The 16,870-nt window shown below is 40.9% G+C and overlaps 1 protein-coding gene across 1 annotated transcript in view; it reads left to right on the top strand.

Annotated features, from left to right (window-relative positions):
- Window positions 1-16,870, top strand: part of F13A1 (coagulation factor XIII A chain) — a 120,982-nt gene that overhangs the window by 87,210 nt on the left and 16,902 nt on the right. The window contains exons 10-12 of the mRNA XM_039386561.1: window positions 3,505-3,612; window positions 6,105-6,279; window positions 11,162-11,300. Coding sequence (XP_039242495.1) covers window positions 3,505-3,612; window positions 6,105-6,279; window positions 11,162-11,300 — 422 coding nt within the window. The remainder of the gene's footprint in view (window positions 1-3,504; window positions 3,613-6,104; window positions 6,280-11,161; window positions 11,301-16,870) is intronic.

Here is a 16,870-nt window from a genome sequence, read left to right as displayed (position 1 = left end):
ATCTGCAAAGCAACTGAGAAATATTCTTCTGGTCACCTTACTTTCAGTGAAATGAAGATCATGATGTTCCTGATCTTACCCTGCCCATTTTGAACCGTTAAAAACACGTATCTCTCTCATTTTTGGCAATCCTAGATGTTAAGAATAAGAGCATTGCTGTGAGTGAGTAAAAGTACTAGCAGCAAGGCCTGTATTATGGATATATCATACAAGTATGCTTTTTATATTTGTGATATATAGCCCTTTACATGTAAGTAAAATGCATAAGGCCACATTAAGGTGAAAAGTATATGGTCATATATAAAAATACAGATAGACTTGTGCATGGTAATGGTCTTAAACTAAAAAATTGCTTTGAACAGTGACTGCTGGAAGCTTTAACTCAACTTGTAAATTAAAAAGGAACATACAGTTCAAAACTGGGTTACTAGTGGAAGATGATTCTCACAGCTGCTTTCTGCAATGAGCAGCGTCAACATGAAAGGAAGAAAGGCAAGAAAAATGGACCGAGGAAGAAAAAACAACCCAACAGTTGAAACATGGCTGTAATGAATGAAGATGGAGGTGTTCCTTGTAACATGATTGTGATCCCTTCTAAGAAACTGTAAATAGCCAATCACTCAGAAAATTCCACAGAGGATTCAGGGAAAATATGGCTTTGGAAGAAATCTAGACACATAGGAATTCTCTAGCTGAAAAACTTCAGAAGTTGGATTGCTGATACTGGATACTGATCATTTAATGTTGATTTTTTTATTTGTGAGAAGAATAACATAAAGCAGGTGGGCACAAAGTTCTGTTTCCATTGTGACTTCTCTCATGTTCACACATTGATCTGCTTTAGCTTTGAAACCCACTGTGCCAATGTAATTTTATGGCACATGCATTTGTCCAGGTCAGACCACGGGCAACGAGATCACATCTGCCTGCAACTGCTTATGAGAAACACAGCCCTAATTCAGCCAGTGCAAAAGGTGATACAGCCCCTCTTACTTTGATTTAAATGGAAGGTCATCTATTAGAAACAGATTAGCATGAAGGAGTCCAGCATGACTAAGTGCATTGCTCTGTAACACAAGGCACTTCTGTGTGAAGACAGAATTCCTTTGCTTGTGTGATTTCTCATGCCTTATTGTCCATCTGCAGTCTTTCCCAAGTGGCTCTGCCAAAGTTCTTTGGTCTTGACATTGATTTATTTTCTATGGAGCAAGTAGTGCCCATGCCTGGCCCAGGTTCACTCCCCTGTCTTGTCTTCCTGCTGCTACTCTAGTTCCTCTGACATTTCAGAGGTGTTCAGCCTTACAACTGCTATGTTTCTATTCCACTCCCCTCTAGATAGTACTTTCATGCCAAGAGTGAGAGCAGGAAACTGATTTAGTTTGATTTAATGTTTTTAAATCCCTGAATAGTCAAAAAGGGAAAAACTGGCTTTAGTGTTAAGGCTACTCTGCATCCTAAGCTACTGCAACAGTGTAAGGTAGCTAGACTTTGCAGCTTGTCCTCTTTCTTCTGTTCATCCAGTTATTTCACAAGTATTCATGTTGTTTTGTAAATGCTAAGGTGGAAGGCAGCAACCCTGATAGCAATTTATTTCCTCTTTATTCTTTCTGTGTATGCTGGCAAGATTGACAGTGTCTCATAAACTGTACATGAGAAAGGTTTAATTTGCAGGGTAAACTTCTTATTGATTTAACTCTAGTCTGATGACTTGAAGTGCAGAAAGCAGATTTTGATTCTGGCGAAAGTGATAAATCATTGGGCCAGACCTGAAGAAAAGTGAGCCTGAAGCAGGAAAAATGGTTATGAGGGTCCAGAGTTTACCTAATCTGTTTTTCCCTTGGGAAGGAGGGTCTCCAAAACACAGTCATTCAACCAATATTATTTACATCACATTCAGTGGAGTGGACTGGAAAGTCTATCGTGCAATTATGAAGTTTCCCAGGAATGATTAGGAGTAGATCTCTGAGAAACACTAATCCCTCTTTCCCTATTCCCAAACACCATGAATTCAGTTTGGCTTAGACTATAAGGCATTACTCACTAGTGAATGCCTGCTTCAGAGAAAAATGCTTGCTTCAATGCTAGTGTGGGTGATGACGAGAGAGATATGCTGCCTTGGGGGACATTTGCTGAAAATGATCCATACAGCAGTGGTACCTTGAGCAATAAGACCCATGTAGGCTCAAGGCAGAGGCAAAGAAAAGGACTTCCTTTGGCCAGGAAATGGCTGAAGGTGGCGGAACATAATGGTGCTTCCTCTTTCTTGGCTTATTCCAGAATTCAGCTGCTGCCTGGAATGTCACCACTATCTCTCCCATCTTCCTTGCAGGATCAGCAGCAATCTTTATTCCTTGGAGCTTCCTTTTCAGCTCTCTGACCTCGCTCTTCATTCTCTTCTGCCTTTCCCCAGGTTGCCAAATTAGCAGCTTGGTCTGGGCTCTTGCTCGCTTTCTTCAGAAGGCAAAACTCAGGTCAGCCTCATCTGCCAAGGAGTCCTAAGCCAGGCAGGAGACAGTTACAAAATCTATCAGCACTAGCAGTATCATGAGAGCAAAAATCATATTAGTATGAATGATATCTTTCAGGATGCAAGCATAGAACGTAAAATCTAACATGGCAAGAGGACAAGCTTCATGGAGTTCCTATCACAGCCTTGAATGTTAATATAAGTTTGTGTATCTGGAAGATAGTTGTTTTATTAATGTGCATTTCCCTGCCTCCTACCGTTTACCAGGGGACAGAGGTATTTTCCTTTGCTATGCAGTTTCTCCCAAGGAAAATGAAATACATTGCAGGGCAAGTCCTGTGACAAATGGTTTCTGGTCTATTTAGGCACCTCTGCCCTCAATTCATTCTTGTGCTTGTTCATGCTGGATCGAAAAAACCTGTACCTTTTCACTCTATTTTTGAAGAAGACTACTTTAGGTCACTTGGTGTTTTTGACGTCTAAGTTTTGTAGATCAGGATTAATCTATATAATCAGTTTTTATCTTGTCAATTTTAAACAGACTTAAAAAATAACTTTAAAAGGTAAGTGTCTTCAAACTAACACTGGCAAACCACTTATTGTTCAACTTCTCAGCAATGCACTGGCTGTGTCAGAGAAGTCCTGAAATTAACAGGTTTGGAAGCTGTGAAGGACATGAAGTCCTTCACAAGTAGACCAGCTTCTTGTAGTTATTATTATAATATCCTCCTCTTATATACTTGTTAGCACTTAAAATTTTATGCCCTGTCAGAAAGGCTGTGTTGTCATTTCAACCTTCTGGAAACTGGACTGAGGTTGAATTCAAAATTATACTCTCTTCCCTTACAGCCTCTCACGTTTTTTTTTCCACACATGGGTGATTATTCCAGAAGAAAACTTGTGTTGCGAAACATAGAAATTTGACTTGACCAGCTAATTTTGAAGCTCATTAGCTATTGCAACGACAGGAGAAAGTAACCTTGCCTGTGCTTTCCAGAATTTTACCTCTGTTTCCCATTTTATTTTCTTTTATCTAGTTTGAAGAAAACATTCTGGATGCTTGCCTGTTCCTGATGGATAAGGCAGAACTGGAGCTCTCTGGGCGTGGAAACCCAATCAAAATCTGTCGTGTTGCCTCCGCAGTGGTATGTAATGGATGCATACTATGTGTCAGAAATGACTCATAAATCAAAGCCAGGCCGATTTAACTGGCTCTCATGCCCTGATGTGCTCACTCCAACATACAACAGATCAATTGTCCATTCTGACAATTGTCCATTCTGGAGTCTGGCATCTTATTTTGCTCCACTAAAGCTGAAGCAACTTATGTTGGCTCATGGCCTTTTCCTGAGAATGATGCCTCAGTGTGGGAAAGGCACTTTTAGACCTTGCACTCCAGACATAAGTATTTCTTGTGACACTATGCTCATTTTCCAGTAGCTGATATAATTGAGAAAGCTATTTCTGCTATGGACAATAAGGTGGCCTGATGGGTGGAATTTTGGATGGGGAACTGAGAGACTTTATGTGGACTCCAGTGCTAACCTCTTTGGGGTCTGCAACGGTGGGTGTCTGATTTAAGCCTCAAATGACCTAATCAGGCTGAGAACAAACATATATGTGTGCTACTTTGGCCCCAGAAGAAAACACTGTGAGAACTGTCCTCTTAAGCATGGGGTCCACAAAACATGCCACATTCAGAACAAAAGTACCTAAAATAATCAAGGAGAAGACAGAAGACTTTCCAGACCTCCTTTCTTTCCAGTTGCTAGGCATCAGAAATCACGCTGTGGGTGCAAGAGCAGTCCCATCCCTAATATTCAATATGCTAGGCTCATCCAGAATGTGGAAGACAAAGGCTGAGTCCTCTCCTTTGTCTTATTCGAGGTCTGAACTGATGCCTTCTGCTTCCCAGAATAATACTCTAGTCATTGAGCTAGTTAATTAGATGTTCTCTCGAGCCAGCTACTAAAATAGACTGTCCACAAAACGTGGCTGCTGGAGATGAATGATCCTTTAACCCATTTGTTATAGCATTTGCCCAGGCCTTAAGAAAATGAGCTCTTTGTCTTAGATGACATTGAAGGGGGATCTCCAGCCTCTCAATCTTGCATAGCATCACATTACATACAATAGCTTCAGCAAGAAGTATTGAGAACACCTCCACTTCTCTTTCTCTTTTAACATTTTAGTTATTTCACTCCAGACACTAGAAATATGGTTTCAGACCTCCAGATAGAGGTAAGAATTGAATGTGGTTCCCTCATCTCTGGGCTAGTAGATATAAAAGGTCCCTCATGTAGGGACCATGGAGGCCCTCAAGACAGAATAGCACGAAGTTTAAGAACCCAAAAAGGGCTTGGATATTAGTTAAGTTTTGAGCCACTGAATCATTTTAGAGAGGTGGAGAAGCTCACCATTGGAAATCCAGGAGCCTATGTACTTTAGGTCTGTACTGCAGAATTAGGCCATAGCTGGGTTGGGGGTGTGGTCATCTGAAATCTGGACCTGAGTAAGGAGTGGTCAGGAGGTGCTAAAGTTCAGCCTGTGTTCCCTACCCTCATTCTTGCTCAAGTTGAAATGTGGTAGAGCTGAGCTAGTCTGAGGACATTCTCCCATGCTGGATTCCTTCTGAGGCTTCCTTGTGTTGCAAAGCAGGTAGAGTCCTTCTCTTCTTCCATCCTTTACAACCATAGGAGAACCAGAAGATCAACATGTTGCCCTGTCCTTCAAGATTTCTTTTCTTGGCATGTTTCCCACACCAGTTAGATGGGCACAACCTCTTAATCCTTTGGTTATGACTCTGAATACTTATCTTTATTCAGTCCTAGAGTTCACAGGAAGTCGATTTTCTAATTATAAAACAGTAGTTAATGCAGCCAAAAGCTTTCAAATGAGAATTGTGATTTATTTGGCTGGTGTGTAGCTGTTCCGCATTTGCATAATTAAAAGGTACAGAGCAAATGAGCTTTTTGCACAGCCTCAACTGGTTTGGTTCAAATTGCAGCTAGGAGATGTATTGCTCGTTAATGCCTATCAGTATAGCCATTAGTCAGCAAAACTCTCTGCTTTGTATAATCTTACCAGAGGAAAACTTACACAGCAAATTCCTTCTTGTTTTCATGTGTGCTGGACCAAAAGAGTTAGTTTCTACTCTAAAAATAACAGTGAACTGGTTTTCCTCTCAGTCTGCTGCAAATCAGGAGTAATTTTATTAAAATATGGACTGATATGGAAAGAAAACCAAATGATGTTAGGAAAGAATACAGCTTAATATTTCTGAGGCTTGCTTATCAGTGTATAGCTGATTGTGTTTATTTAAAATACATATCAGTAAGCACATTTAATGTTAATAAAACTTACTAAACAGGCAACATGAATACTCAGTGTGGTGATTTAATTTCAACATTATTTTTAAGTGTCTGACCTTCATTCAAAATTGTTCAGTGATGGAAAATCCAAGGTCCTTAGCAAGATTGTTCTATTTATCCCCTACCTTCATAATGAAATATTTTTATCTTACTTCTAGCATAAACTGACTATGTTCAGTCTCTCCTATCTTATCTGTCTGCTGAGTTAAGGAGCTTTTTATTATTCAGTCTCTGACATCCCTAACACTCGTTTTCTTTGACTTTAGATCAACTCCAGGGACGATAATGGTGTGATTGCTGGATCCTGGAACAATTCATATGATTATGGTGTTGCACCTTCAGCCTGGACAGGAAGTGTGGACATTCTCTTGGAGTATTACAGTTCTAAGCAACCTGTGCGATACGGCCAGTGCTGGGTCTTTGCTGGTGTCTTCAACACATGTAGGTATCAGTGAGAAAATCTCCATGCTTCCATGCAATTCTTACTTAACAGAGTTCTTAGGAAAAACTAACTAAAATATTTCCTGACTCTGTGTTGTTCAGGAATAAATAGCACAGAGGCTTAAAAATACATGGCTAAAATAGATGGTCTTCAGATAAAACTTTGGTGTGTACTTCAGTTCAGCTGCTCTTCCACACAAATCTGTTAATGATTTCTGGGTTCAGCAAAATGTATTCAGTGACTCACAAGGGTAAGTTTGTGAGAGAGAAAGTTAAGTCTTTTGGCATGGTCCACATTTCTGTCAGGAAATCTTAGATGAACAGGGTGCTTGTCACCTAGACCTAAAACATTAAGTTACTATCCAGTATGGGATATGCGATCGTGTTTCTGCTGCAGAAAGGCCAAATCTCACCTACTGAGGATTGTTCCTAGAAAAATTGAGATGAACTGTCCCTACACCTGTCTACTGAGCACTGTTAACATTTTCTACAGAGTTTATGAACCAGAAGAATGAAGAAAATGCTGGCCTAGTTTATTAATTGTCTAGCACTAGGAGGTTAAGTCTAAACACAGTTGGTCAAACTAGAGTTCTAGTGTTGCTGCAGAGTGTTGCGGGTCATAAAACCCAGTGAGGAAAGCGGCATTGAATTGGTCCCACTTTTTTACTATTTAGCACTTTCTAACAACATCATTTGCTAATACACAGGAACACACTGCAGCGTCTTAGAGTCAGGAAAGACTCTCAGAGTGTAGCAAATGTGCTTTATACAGATAATAGGGACCAGACATTAGAAGCAATGCTTATGTCAAGCATCAATATAAAGCCAGTTAAACCTTTCCTATGCCTATGGTATAGGCCAATAGAAGAAGCTGAACAGAGACTAAAAGTAAGTGTCTTAAGCTGAGATGATCATCCTGAGAAGCACTTACAATATATGCATTTAAGCATCAGACTGTGGGGAAGACCAGATCAGCGTGTTGCAGGGAGACACAATGTGTATTTCTGCAGGCTTGGAGCCTACATTGCATCAAGCAGTTTTGAGCCACAGCTGAAGCCAAGATTTGGTCCATGTCTTTAAGATGTGAAAAGGAAATTACAGAAAATTTCTCTGTGAAACCTTTCCCTTTTTTATGTACCTTAATACTGTCACATGTTGCTTTCTCAAGGAATCACATTATACTTCTCTTCACATTATACTTTTATAAAAAATGAGGGCAATTAATCACCCATCTTCCACAGGAAATGTGAAAATTGAATAATGAATGATAAGTTGAAAGAGTGGTTCTTCACCCCCAGGCAGCTTTGGGCATCTCCGTGTTTTCACTTTATTTTTGCCTGTTCTGTATGTGTTTCATTTTGTACATAGTTTTCCTCCTGTCTGGATAACTAAATTTCATAGCTCATTTTGGTTACCTGAGGTGGTTCAAAAACTATTCAAAGGAGTAAGGACCTCAGAAATAAAGCTGTCTTCTGACCACCTAGCCTTTTGCTGGCACATGCTTCTCACAGCTGCAGTGGAGGATGGAGTTTCAGATTTCTCTGCTTTGCACAGAATCATAGAACGATCTGGGTTGGAAGGGACCTTAAAGATCATCTAGTCCCAACTTCCCTGCTGTTAGCAGGAACACCTTCCACTAGACCAGGTTGCTCAAAGCCCCAACCAGCCTGGGCTTGAATACTTCCAGAGATGAGGCATCCACAACTTCCCTGGGCAACCTGTTCCAGTGCCTCACCACTCTCATAGTGAAGAGTTTCTTTCTAATATCCAATCCAAACCCCACCTCTCTCAGTTTAAAGCCGTTCCCTCTTGTCCTATCACTACATGACCTTGTAAAAAGTTCGTCTCCAGCTCTCTTACAGGCCCCCTTTATGTGCTGCAATGTGCTATAAGATCTCCCCAGAGCCTTCTCTTCTCCAGGCAGAACAGCCCAACTTTCTCAGTTTTGTCTTCATAGGATAGGTACTCCAGCCCTCTGATCATCTTCGTGGCCCTGCTCTGGACTTGCTTCAACAAGTCTGTGACCTTCTTATGTTGGGTACCTCAGGGCTGGATGCAGCACTCCAGGTGGGGTCTCATGAAAGCAGAGTAGAGGGGCAGAATCACCACCCTCAACCTCTTGGCCACATTGCTTTTGATGTAGCCCAGGATACAGTTGGCTTTCTGGACTGCAGGCACACATTGCCTGGTTGTGTTAAGCTTCTTGTCAACCAGCACCCCCAAGTCCTTCTCCTCAGGGCCACTCTCAGTCACTTCTCCCCCGGCCGTATTTTTGCTTGGGATTGCCTTGACCCATGTGCAGGACTTTACACTTGGCATTGTAGAACTTCATGAGGTTCACACAGGCCCACCCCTCAAGCCTCTCAAGATCCCTCTGGATGCCATCCCTTCCCTCCAGTGTCAACTGCACTACACAACTTGGGGTCATCAGCAAACTTGCCGACAGTGCACTCAATCCCACTGTCTCTGTCACCGACAAAGATGTTAAATGGCACCAACACCTGAGGAATGCCACTCGTTACCGATCTCCACTTGGACATTGAACCACTGACAGCGACTTCTTGAGTGCAATCATCCAGTCAATTCTTTATCCACCAATTGGTCCATCCATTAAATCCGTGTTTCTCCAATTCAGAGACAAGGATGTTGCATGGGACAATGTCAGCTGTTTTGTGCAAGTCCAGATTCTTTCATGTATTTGAATCAAATCATGTTTTGATTTGGGAAGGTGCTGGCAGGTGCTGTGTCCTTCACACATGAAATGCTTAATTTTATTCCTGGAGCAGTGGGATAATGAGCAATCACCCACATCCAAAGAACCTGAGAGATATCTACTTCCTTCACTGTCTGAGGCTACGTGGTCTGTACTTGATGCTCCTCAGCCTCTGCACAACATAATGGGTTTAAAAAGGCTCATGCAAATGTTTCCTATGGAGGAATTCCTCGCAGTGGCTTCCATGGCCCACTTTGTCTTCTCTGCCTGTTGCCTTATCTGGATTTCTATAGATCACAGACAGACACAAACACCAGTTCTCCCACCTTCCCCCTGCAATGGCCCTGAATCACCACTACGCAATATTTTGCCTGCAGGCCACTGTGAAACTGGGGCGATGCAGCAGAGGCCTGGAGCCTGCTGTGTTAAATGGAGAGGCGTATTTATCTGGGGTAAAACTAGACTTGGTTTGCTGACTAAGTTAGTCAAGTCAGAGACCTGGCACTTTGTACTGCTGCAAGGATTGCTGAAGTACAAAGTTTGTTGAGAGTTATGAAATGGAAATGTCCAGTGGCTAATCTGATGATAGCCACTGATATATCCAGCTCTGATCACTACAGAGAGGACAGCGAAGGTCCGAACGGTCATGTGCAACTAACAGGGTTGTTTTGAGGTGATTTTGAGTCTCTCTCAGCTGCCAATGTTTTATCATTGTGACCAGTCCAGCTTTCCAAGGTTACTATAATGTACGCTCTGGATATTCATCCGTTAAAAATGCTAAAACATTCGAGAAATGGTCATTAATCTTGAAATTGTCAGACAAATTATTTTCAATGAGCCCTGATGGCTCATGCACTGGAAGCCTTGGAGGGTACTTGAATTAAGTTTAATCAATAGGTACATATGGTATTGGATGCATCCAGGTAATTTGTCATCCAGGAACTTGAAATGAATGTGCAGTGTTACACTTTATTGGGAGTCACGGTAGTGACACTAATGAATATACAAAACCCAGCAGTAGCAGGAAGAGCTGTTCAACTTTGCAGCATTGGAACTATTTTTAAATGGGATTTTCAATAAAAATCTTTCCCCTTAAAAAAAAAAAAAAAAAAAAAAAAAAAAAAAAAAAAAAGAGGGGGAAAAAAACCAACAAACATCCTTGGTTTTCTGCAGAACCATGTTGGCTCCTAAATTGGAAAAAAAGGAACTTTTTTTGGCTGAGAAACAAAATATGTCATCTGGAGAAGCTGAGATGATGTGTCACCCTGCAGCCCTACTCCCCTCTCAGGGCTGTGCTCCATGCCTATTTATCAGGCAGGGTGCATACAAAGACAGAAGGCTACTGATGCACTACTGCAGACTACAGACATAGCTGTAGCATTTCCACATTTCCCAAATCTACCACTTGTCAAATGGTGAGAAGAGTCACCAGTGTTACATTGTGATGGTCTGAGATTTAGGGCCAGGGGCTTTTTTCTTTGGTCGTCCTTTTAAGATCCTTTATGGGAAGGGACTGTTAGCTCTCAAATACTATTACTTAGTATTCAATATTAATTATGAATTATGTAATGCATTTTATTTAGACTCTCAAGCTCTGTCATTTCAGTTGCAAACAATGCAGCTTTTCACCATTGCTAGCACTAATTTTCTGCTTTATTCTTTGTGTTCTCCTGATCCCTCCTGTCAGCAGATGTGAAACAGGAAAACTCCAAATCAATCAAAAGGAGATACTTTCTGTTAATTTTCTTTTTAGCATAATCTCATGATTCTCCTGAGTTACTCATACTAAGAGACCTGACATATTTTGCATTTCTTGCAAGTTGTTTTTCTTTGTACCACATTTGGTCATGCAGTTGACCCACTGCACCAGCTTTGTCCTGAAAGGCTGCAGTGTGGTTGCTATGGAAGGCTGCTTTAAAACTATTGGTAATTAGCTGCTTAGGTTCTAACCATTGTACCACCACATACCCTGAATGCTCATCATTTTGGGACCAAATAAAATATTTACCAAGTGCTATATAAAGACAGATAGGAAGAATTATTTGGGTTGTTTTGACTGTGTTTTCCCATTTTATTCTAGTTATTAATAGTTTCTGTCCTCTCATCCTGTCATCCATGAACACAGCCTTCATATTTGTCCTCCTCATCACACTTTTGTCTTTGCCACAGTCCTGAGATGCTTGGGGATACCTGCAAGACTCATCACCAACTACTCTTCTGCCCATGATAACAATGCCAATTTACGGTTGGACTTCTTTCTGGATGAGGAAGGAAAAGTGGACACCAAACTTACAAAAGACTCTGTCTGGTGAGTCTTCCTGGAAAATACCTTTAATGTGTCAATGATATAAGTAGTAAAAAACATGATGGCAATGCCTATGTTTTATTTATTTCTCTGTGCATTGAAGAACACTGCTAGCTTACGTAAAATGGAATGAATGGATTGTTAGTGGGCTGATTAATATGAAGTGCTTGTTGAGTAAGCAAACCCTGGGGTATCCTGCTAGTGCTGTTACCATACAGTGTACATTTAAGCACACCAGAGGAGAGCTGGAATGAGCTGGTGCTCCTTCGGGCCAAGCTATTTCTAAAAATGGAAAGGGGTACGATGGGCACTTCTATCCTTCTGGAGCCAGGCTCAAAGGTGTACCTCAATCTATATGGAAAAATATTCTTCTTGTTTTGCCTTTCCCAGTTTCCACGTTTATAGACTGGTTTTACGTTGTGTACATGCAATCGTTGTTGCATAGGTACCTTCCAAAATAAATCCACTTTAGCTGAAAAAGTGAAACAAGTTAAGGTATCGTACAAGATACTGAAATTCTATCACCAGATTTATAAGAAAAAAACTCCCTAGGACCAATAAATAGAGTTTACACATTCTTTTGCAGAAGGCAGTCCTCTACCTGGCTTTTCAAATTCTTACTGTCTGTTGCCTGACAGGAGAAGTGTAGCATTTATCGATTATATGCTCTGTGTGGGTTATTTGCCCTCAAGCCCCTCCTCCTCAGAGTGAAGCAGTGAATATGACCTCTATATTCCTATATTCAGGAGATACTCATCCTATTCAATGTTAATATACTTGATTTGTGTCAATGATATCTTCAATCATTAGCATAGCTGCTCATCAGCATGCTTCATTAATCTATGGAAGTCTTTATATTAAAACTGTAATAAACCCATTATGTGGTGGAGGAAATGACTGAACCTGTTATTGTAACCTCTTTTATGTGATTTCCATAATCAAGAGGAAATCTAAGGAAAACAATTAAGTTCATTTACATCTGAAGCTTGTATCACAGCATCATAGAGTAGTTGAGACTGGAAGGGACCCATGGAAGTCATCCAGTCCTCCTGCTCACAGCAGGGTTAGCTAGAGCTGGTTGCTCAGGGCCATATCTAGTTGGGCTTTGAGTATCTCCAAGGATGGATACTCCACAACTTCTCTGGGAAACTGATGCCAGGGCTCAACCATTCTCACAGTAAAAAGTGTTTCCTGATCTTCAGACAAAATTTTCTGTGTTTCAATATGTGCCTGTTGCTTCTTGTCCTGTCACTGGGCTGCTGAGAACAGTCTGGCTCTTTCTTCTTTCCCTCAGCTCCCTAATCCAGCATTTATACACATGGATAAGGTCCTATTGAGACCTCTCATCTTCAGGCTGAACAGTCCCAGCTGCTTTACCTTCTCCTTGTGTGTAGCCTCTGTTGTATCAGCTATTGCTTCCAGTTTTCTCTATCAGCAAACTTGCTGAGGGTGCAGTGGATCTTGTAATCCAAGTCATTAATGAAGCTGTTAAATAGTACTGGACCTTGTATTGACCTCTGGGGTACACAACTGATGACTAGGCTCCAGCTGGAGTTCACACCACTAATCACAACCTTCTGATCCCAGCGGTTCAGCCAGTTTTCAATGTATTTTACTGTCCACTTGTCTAGTCTATAGTTCAAGGGTTGGTCTATGAGAATGTTCTAGAAGATGGTGCTAAAGTCAAAAGGATCAATCTCCATGCATTCTTCTCCCCTTGTCCTTTCAGTCATTCACTTCATCAGTGAAAGCTATCAGGTTTGTCAGGCACAGCTGACAAACCTGGCTGTCTGTAAATCCATGCTGACTACTGCCAATTATCTAGTCCTTAATATGTTTGGAAATGTTTTCCAGAACTTGCTCTATAACCTTGCCAGGGCTCAAGGTGAAGCTCACAAGTCTGTAGCTCCCTGGATGCTCCTTCTTCCCTTTCTCGAAGAATGGAGTGATATTTGTTTCCTTCCAGTCCTCAGGAACCTCCTCCAATTGTGATGATCTTTCAAAGATAGATATGAGTTGTCTTACAGTGACATTGGCCAGCTCCCTCAGCATTTTTGGGTGCATTCCATCAGATGCATTGGACTTGTGTGTATCCAGTGTGTTTAACTAGTTCTAACTTGTTACTCATCTACAGATGGTAAGTTTTTGTTACTCCAAGCTTTCACATTGGTTGTAGGGGCTGTGATTGCTGAAGGCAAACCTTAGCAGTAAAAACCGAGGTAAAGAAGACATTGAATATTTTGGTCTTCTCTTAATGCTTTGTCATCAGGTCACCTGCCCTGTTCAGCAGCAGCCCCGCATTTTCTGTAGTCTTCCTTTTGATACTGATGTACTTGTCTTTCTTACTGCTGTTCACGTTTCTTGACATACTCTGTTTGATCTGTATTTTGGCTTTCCTAAACCTGTCCCTGCATGCTCAAACAGTGATTCTGTATTCCTTCTGGTCACTTCCCCTTCTTTCTTAGCACCTTTTTCTTAAATGTTTGAGTTTAACTGGGACCACCTTGTGGACTTGTACCACTTTTGGTTGATTTCCTGCACACAAGGATGGATGAATCCTAAGCTTGGAGGAGATGACCCTTGAATAACAACCAGCTCTCCTGTATCCATCTTCTACCCAGAACTACCTCCCATGGGATTCTTCCAAGCAAGACCTTAAACAGGTCTTAGCCTATTCTCCTGAAATCCAGAGCTGTGGTCCTGCTATTTGCCTTGTTTCCTTCTCTTAGGATCCTTTACATCTGGTCTATGAGACAGCAGGACCTCAGTACGTCTCATGGGGCTAGTCTTTCTATGGCTCAGAGAGCTGAAACTTCCTCTGCCTATAAATGATGTGAAACAAGACTTAGTGACTGGCTGCTTCACTGCTCAGTCCATACACACCCAGTAATGGATCATTGCTATGCGTCAGAATTTTCACTGTTTCACCTCTTCTTCTCTCCTTCTCCTAACCTGGTGTATATAACACCTCTCACTCACTTTTGACATTTCCTTTTACTTCCCTACATCTCTTTTTCCCAGTTGTTTCCCAAGACTTCTTAATTCAATCCTGTTTTTTTCAATTCTTTTGGGACAGGGTCAGATCATCCACAATCATCCTAGTTCCACTGAAATCCATACGCACCTTTACACTAGCATTTCATCCTCTCATCCCACATTTGCTTTTCTTTGGCTTGAATACTTTTTGAACCACCTTGTTCATCCTTTTATCCACTTGGTGCATTTATTAGTACATGGTGCACATAACCCTTTGGGCACAACTTAATATATATACCTCTTTTCATTTCTCCTCTGTGTCCTTTCTTTTCATTACTCTGTAACACTCCATGGTAGCCCACATGCCGACTTTTATTGGCTTGTGTCTTAACCTTGATTTTATTTTTAATGTCTATTTTATTTCTTTTTTTAAGAGGACAAGCTCAAGGTATTTATAATGGTTTTTTTAAATGCATTTCTCAATTTTATTTATAATCTCCTGAAAACTGGAAGCAAAGCTCTTTTTCTCTATTAATATATCATTTCTATTGTACTTATACTCCAGCCTTGTACTGCTGAAGCTGATCTATCTTCAGGTTTTAAATACTCTCAGACTTCAGGGATATTTGGAGCCAGAATTTTTAGTCCAATCAATCTCAGTGTGGGGCTCCCTCTGAATGTTATTTGACATTTATTTATTTTTATTAAAAATAATTTTCTCCCTCAGGATAGGAAACAACACCACCAACAACAAAACGCATATACAAAATTACACAGACTTTGCAAAAAGTTATTTTTATAAAGCTGGCCGGATTTGGGCCCATCAGTACTGTCTCTGTCCCCATACTTTGTTCTCCTTGTCTTTCTTAATGATGATATAAAGACACTTATAGAATATTTCTTTTGGATGGGAATCAAGACTCACTCCTACTGTGAGGTCCAAGAAGATCGACATCAGTACCTCAACAGAAACTTGCTTGATGTCACCCCACCTATGCCCACACCTGTGCAGAAAGCCTTTCTGAGACCTCTGCTTTCCTATTCACTTCCAGATACCTTTGCTCTAATTTCTCAACAATGTTATCAGTGCCCCTCTCGACCTCAATGCCTGAACCTGTTAGCTAGTAAAAGGACAGCAGCTTTTTCCAGAATGTGCCTGTCCCATAAACAGTACAAACTGCCCTTCTTGAACTGTCTTCCAGGCATAAAACCCACCTGGTCATCTTTTATTAATTTCCCCATTGCTTTGTTTAGTCTATTTGTAATTATCTCTGTAAATATTTAATGGTCACTACATTGATCTGTATTGCCATTCTTGCTTTCTTTAATGTCTCAGGCTTGCTGTAGAATACAAGAATTACAGGATCAGTTTAACAAATTATGGTTGCTCACTTCTACTAAAGAAGTTTCTGCTACGTTTTGGAGAAGCAAATGTTCCCCTCATCCCTACTCTTCTTAATGTTGACTGTTTTACAAGCAATGTCTTTCTGTCCATTCACATTTGATATCCTAAAGTTTATTTGTTATTTGCATGGCAGCAGACCTAAAGAAATTGCCATTCTATTATGTCCAGCACTACACCAACAGAAACCAGAAAGAAAGGTCCTGTCCCTAAGATGAATATAGAAAAAAAAATATAGAAAAAGCTGCATTGCCTAATTACAGAATTGAAGTAGATCTGCCATTTTCCATGCTGTTAAACCCAACCCCTTGCTTTTATCATCCTTCCCTTCTGCTCTTCAGGTTCTTCTTTTGCAGAACACAAAGCCAAAGACACATCTGACTGATTCAAAGTGAACCAGTAAAGGCTTCGCGGCAGGGATTGGCTTTCTCACATGTTGGCATAGCAGTATTCAAATACTCACCTACCATGAAGTGCCATCCCATCCTCTGGTAGCCCTCAGCAAAGCTCTGTGAGCATGATTCAGCACTACCTGCTCTCAGCAGCATCAAAAATTCTCTGTGTGTGTGTCATTTTCCTTGAATAATTCCTTTTTCTGTAGTGCTGCTTCATTAACTCTCCTAACTGACAAGTTTTACCCTGATCCAAGCTTTCATTTCCACTTTGAAATGCCTTGTTAGACAAGCCTCAGATCCTTCTGACTCCATGGCTGGTTTTCACGTATTATTAATGACATGGTCAGAGTTTAACAATCCACATTTTGGTTGCTAATATCATTGCGTGTACTAGGGGCTATATCAGCAGCTATACAGATGTAATTTTATTCATAACTGCTGTAGGATATATATAATTTGCAAGCAAAAATGTGCCTTTCTCTATTCCTTCCTTCTTTTATTTTTTTGCAGAAGTAAAATTCAAACCCTTTGCTGGCTTTACTACAAGACCCTTTTCCTAGATCTTCTTGCTTGTGTTCTCCCTTGAGTGCCAGTATCATTGCAGAAAGTTACAAGATCTGTCTTTCTTTTCTGCTCGTCTTTGAAACATCCTGGGTAGACTGTGATGGTGCTGTGGTGCTTTTTTCTTTTCCTGAGCACCCAGCCAGGTGAGAGCATTTCAAGCCTGAGCACCTAGATGAACCACTTTCAGAATTTCACCTCTCAGCGTACTGTCCTGGGCCCTAAAGGCAAGACTTGGC

This window comes from Pipra filicauda, unplaced genomic scaffold (genome assembly GCF_003945595.2).
Source record: "Pipra filicauda isolate LSUMZ 115617 unplaced genomic scaffold, ASM394559v2 scaffold48_size3843733_pilon, whole genome shotgun sequence".
In the NCBI taxonomy this organism is placed as follows: domain Eukaryota; kingdom Metazoa; phylum Chordata; class Aves; order Passeriformes; family Pipridae; genus Pipra; species Pipra filicauda.
The sequence above is the reverse complement of the archived record's forward strand: the minus strand, read 5'-3'. Positions and strand labels throughout refer to the sequence as shown.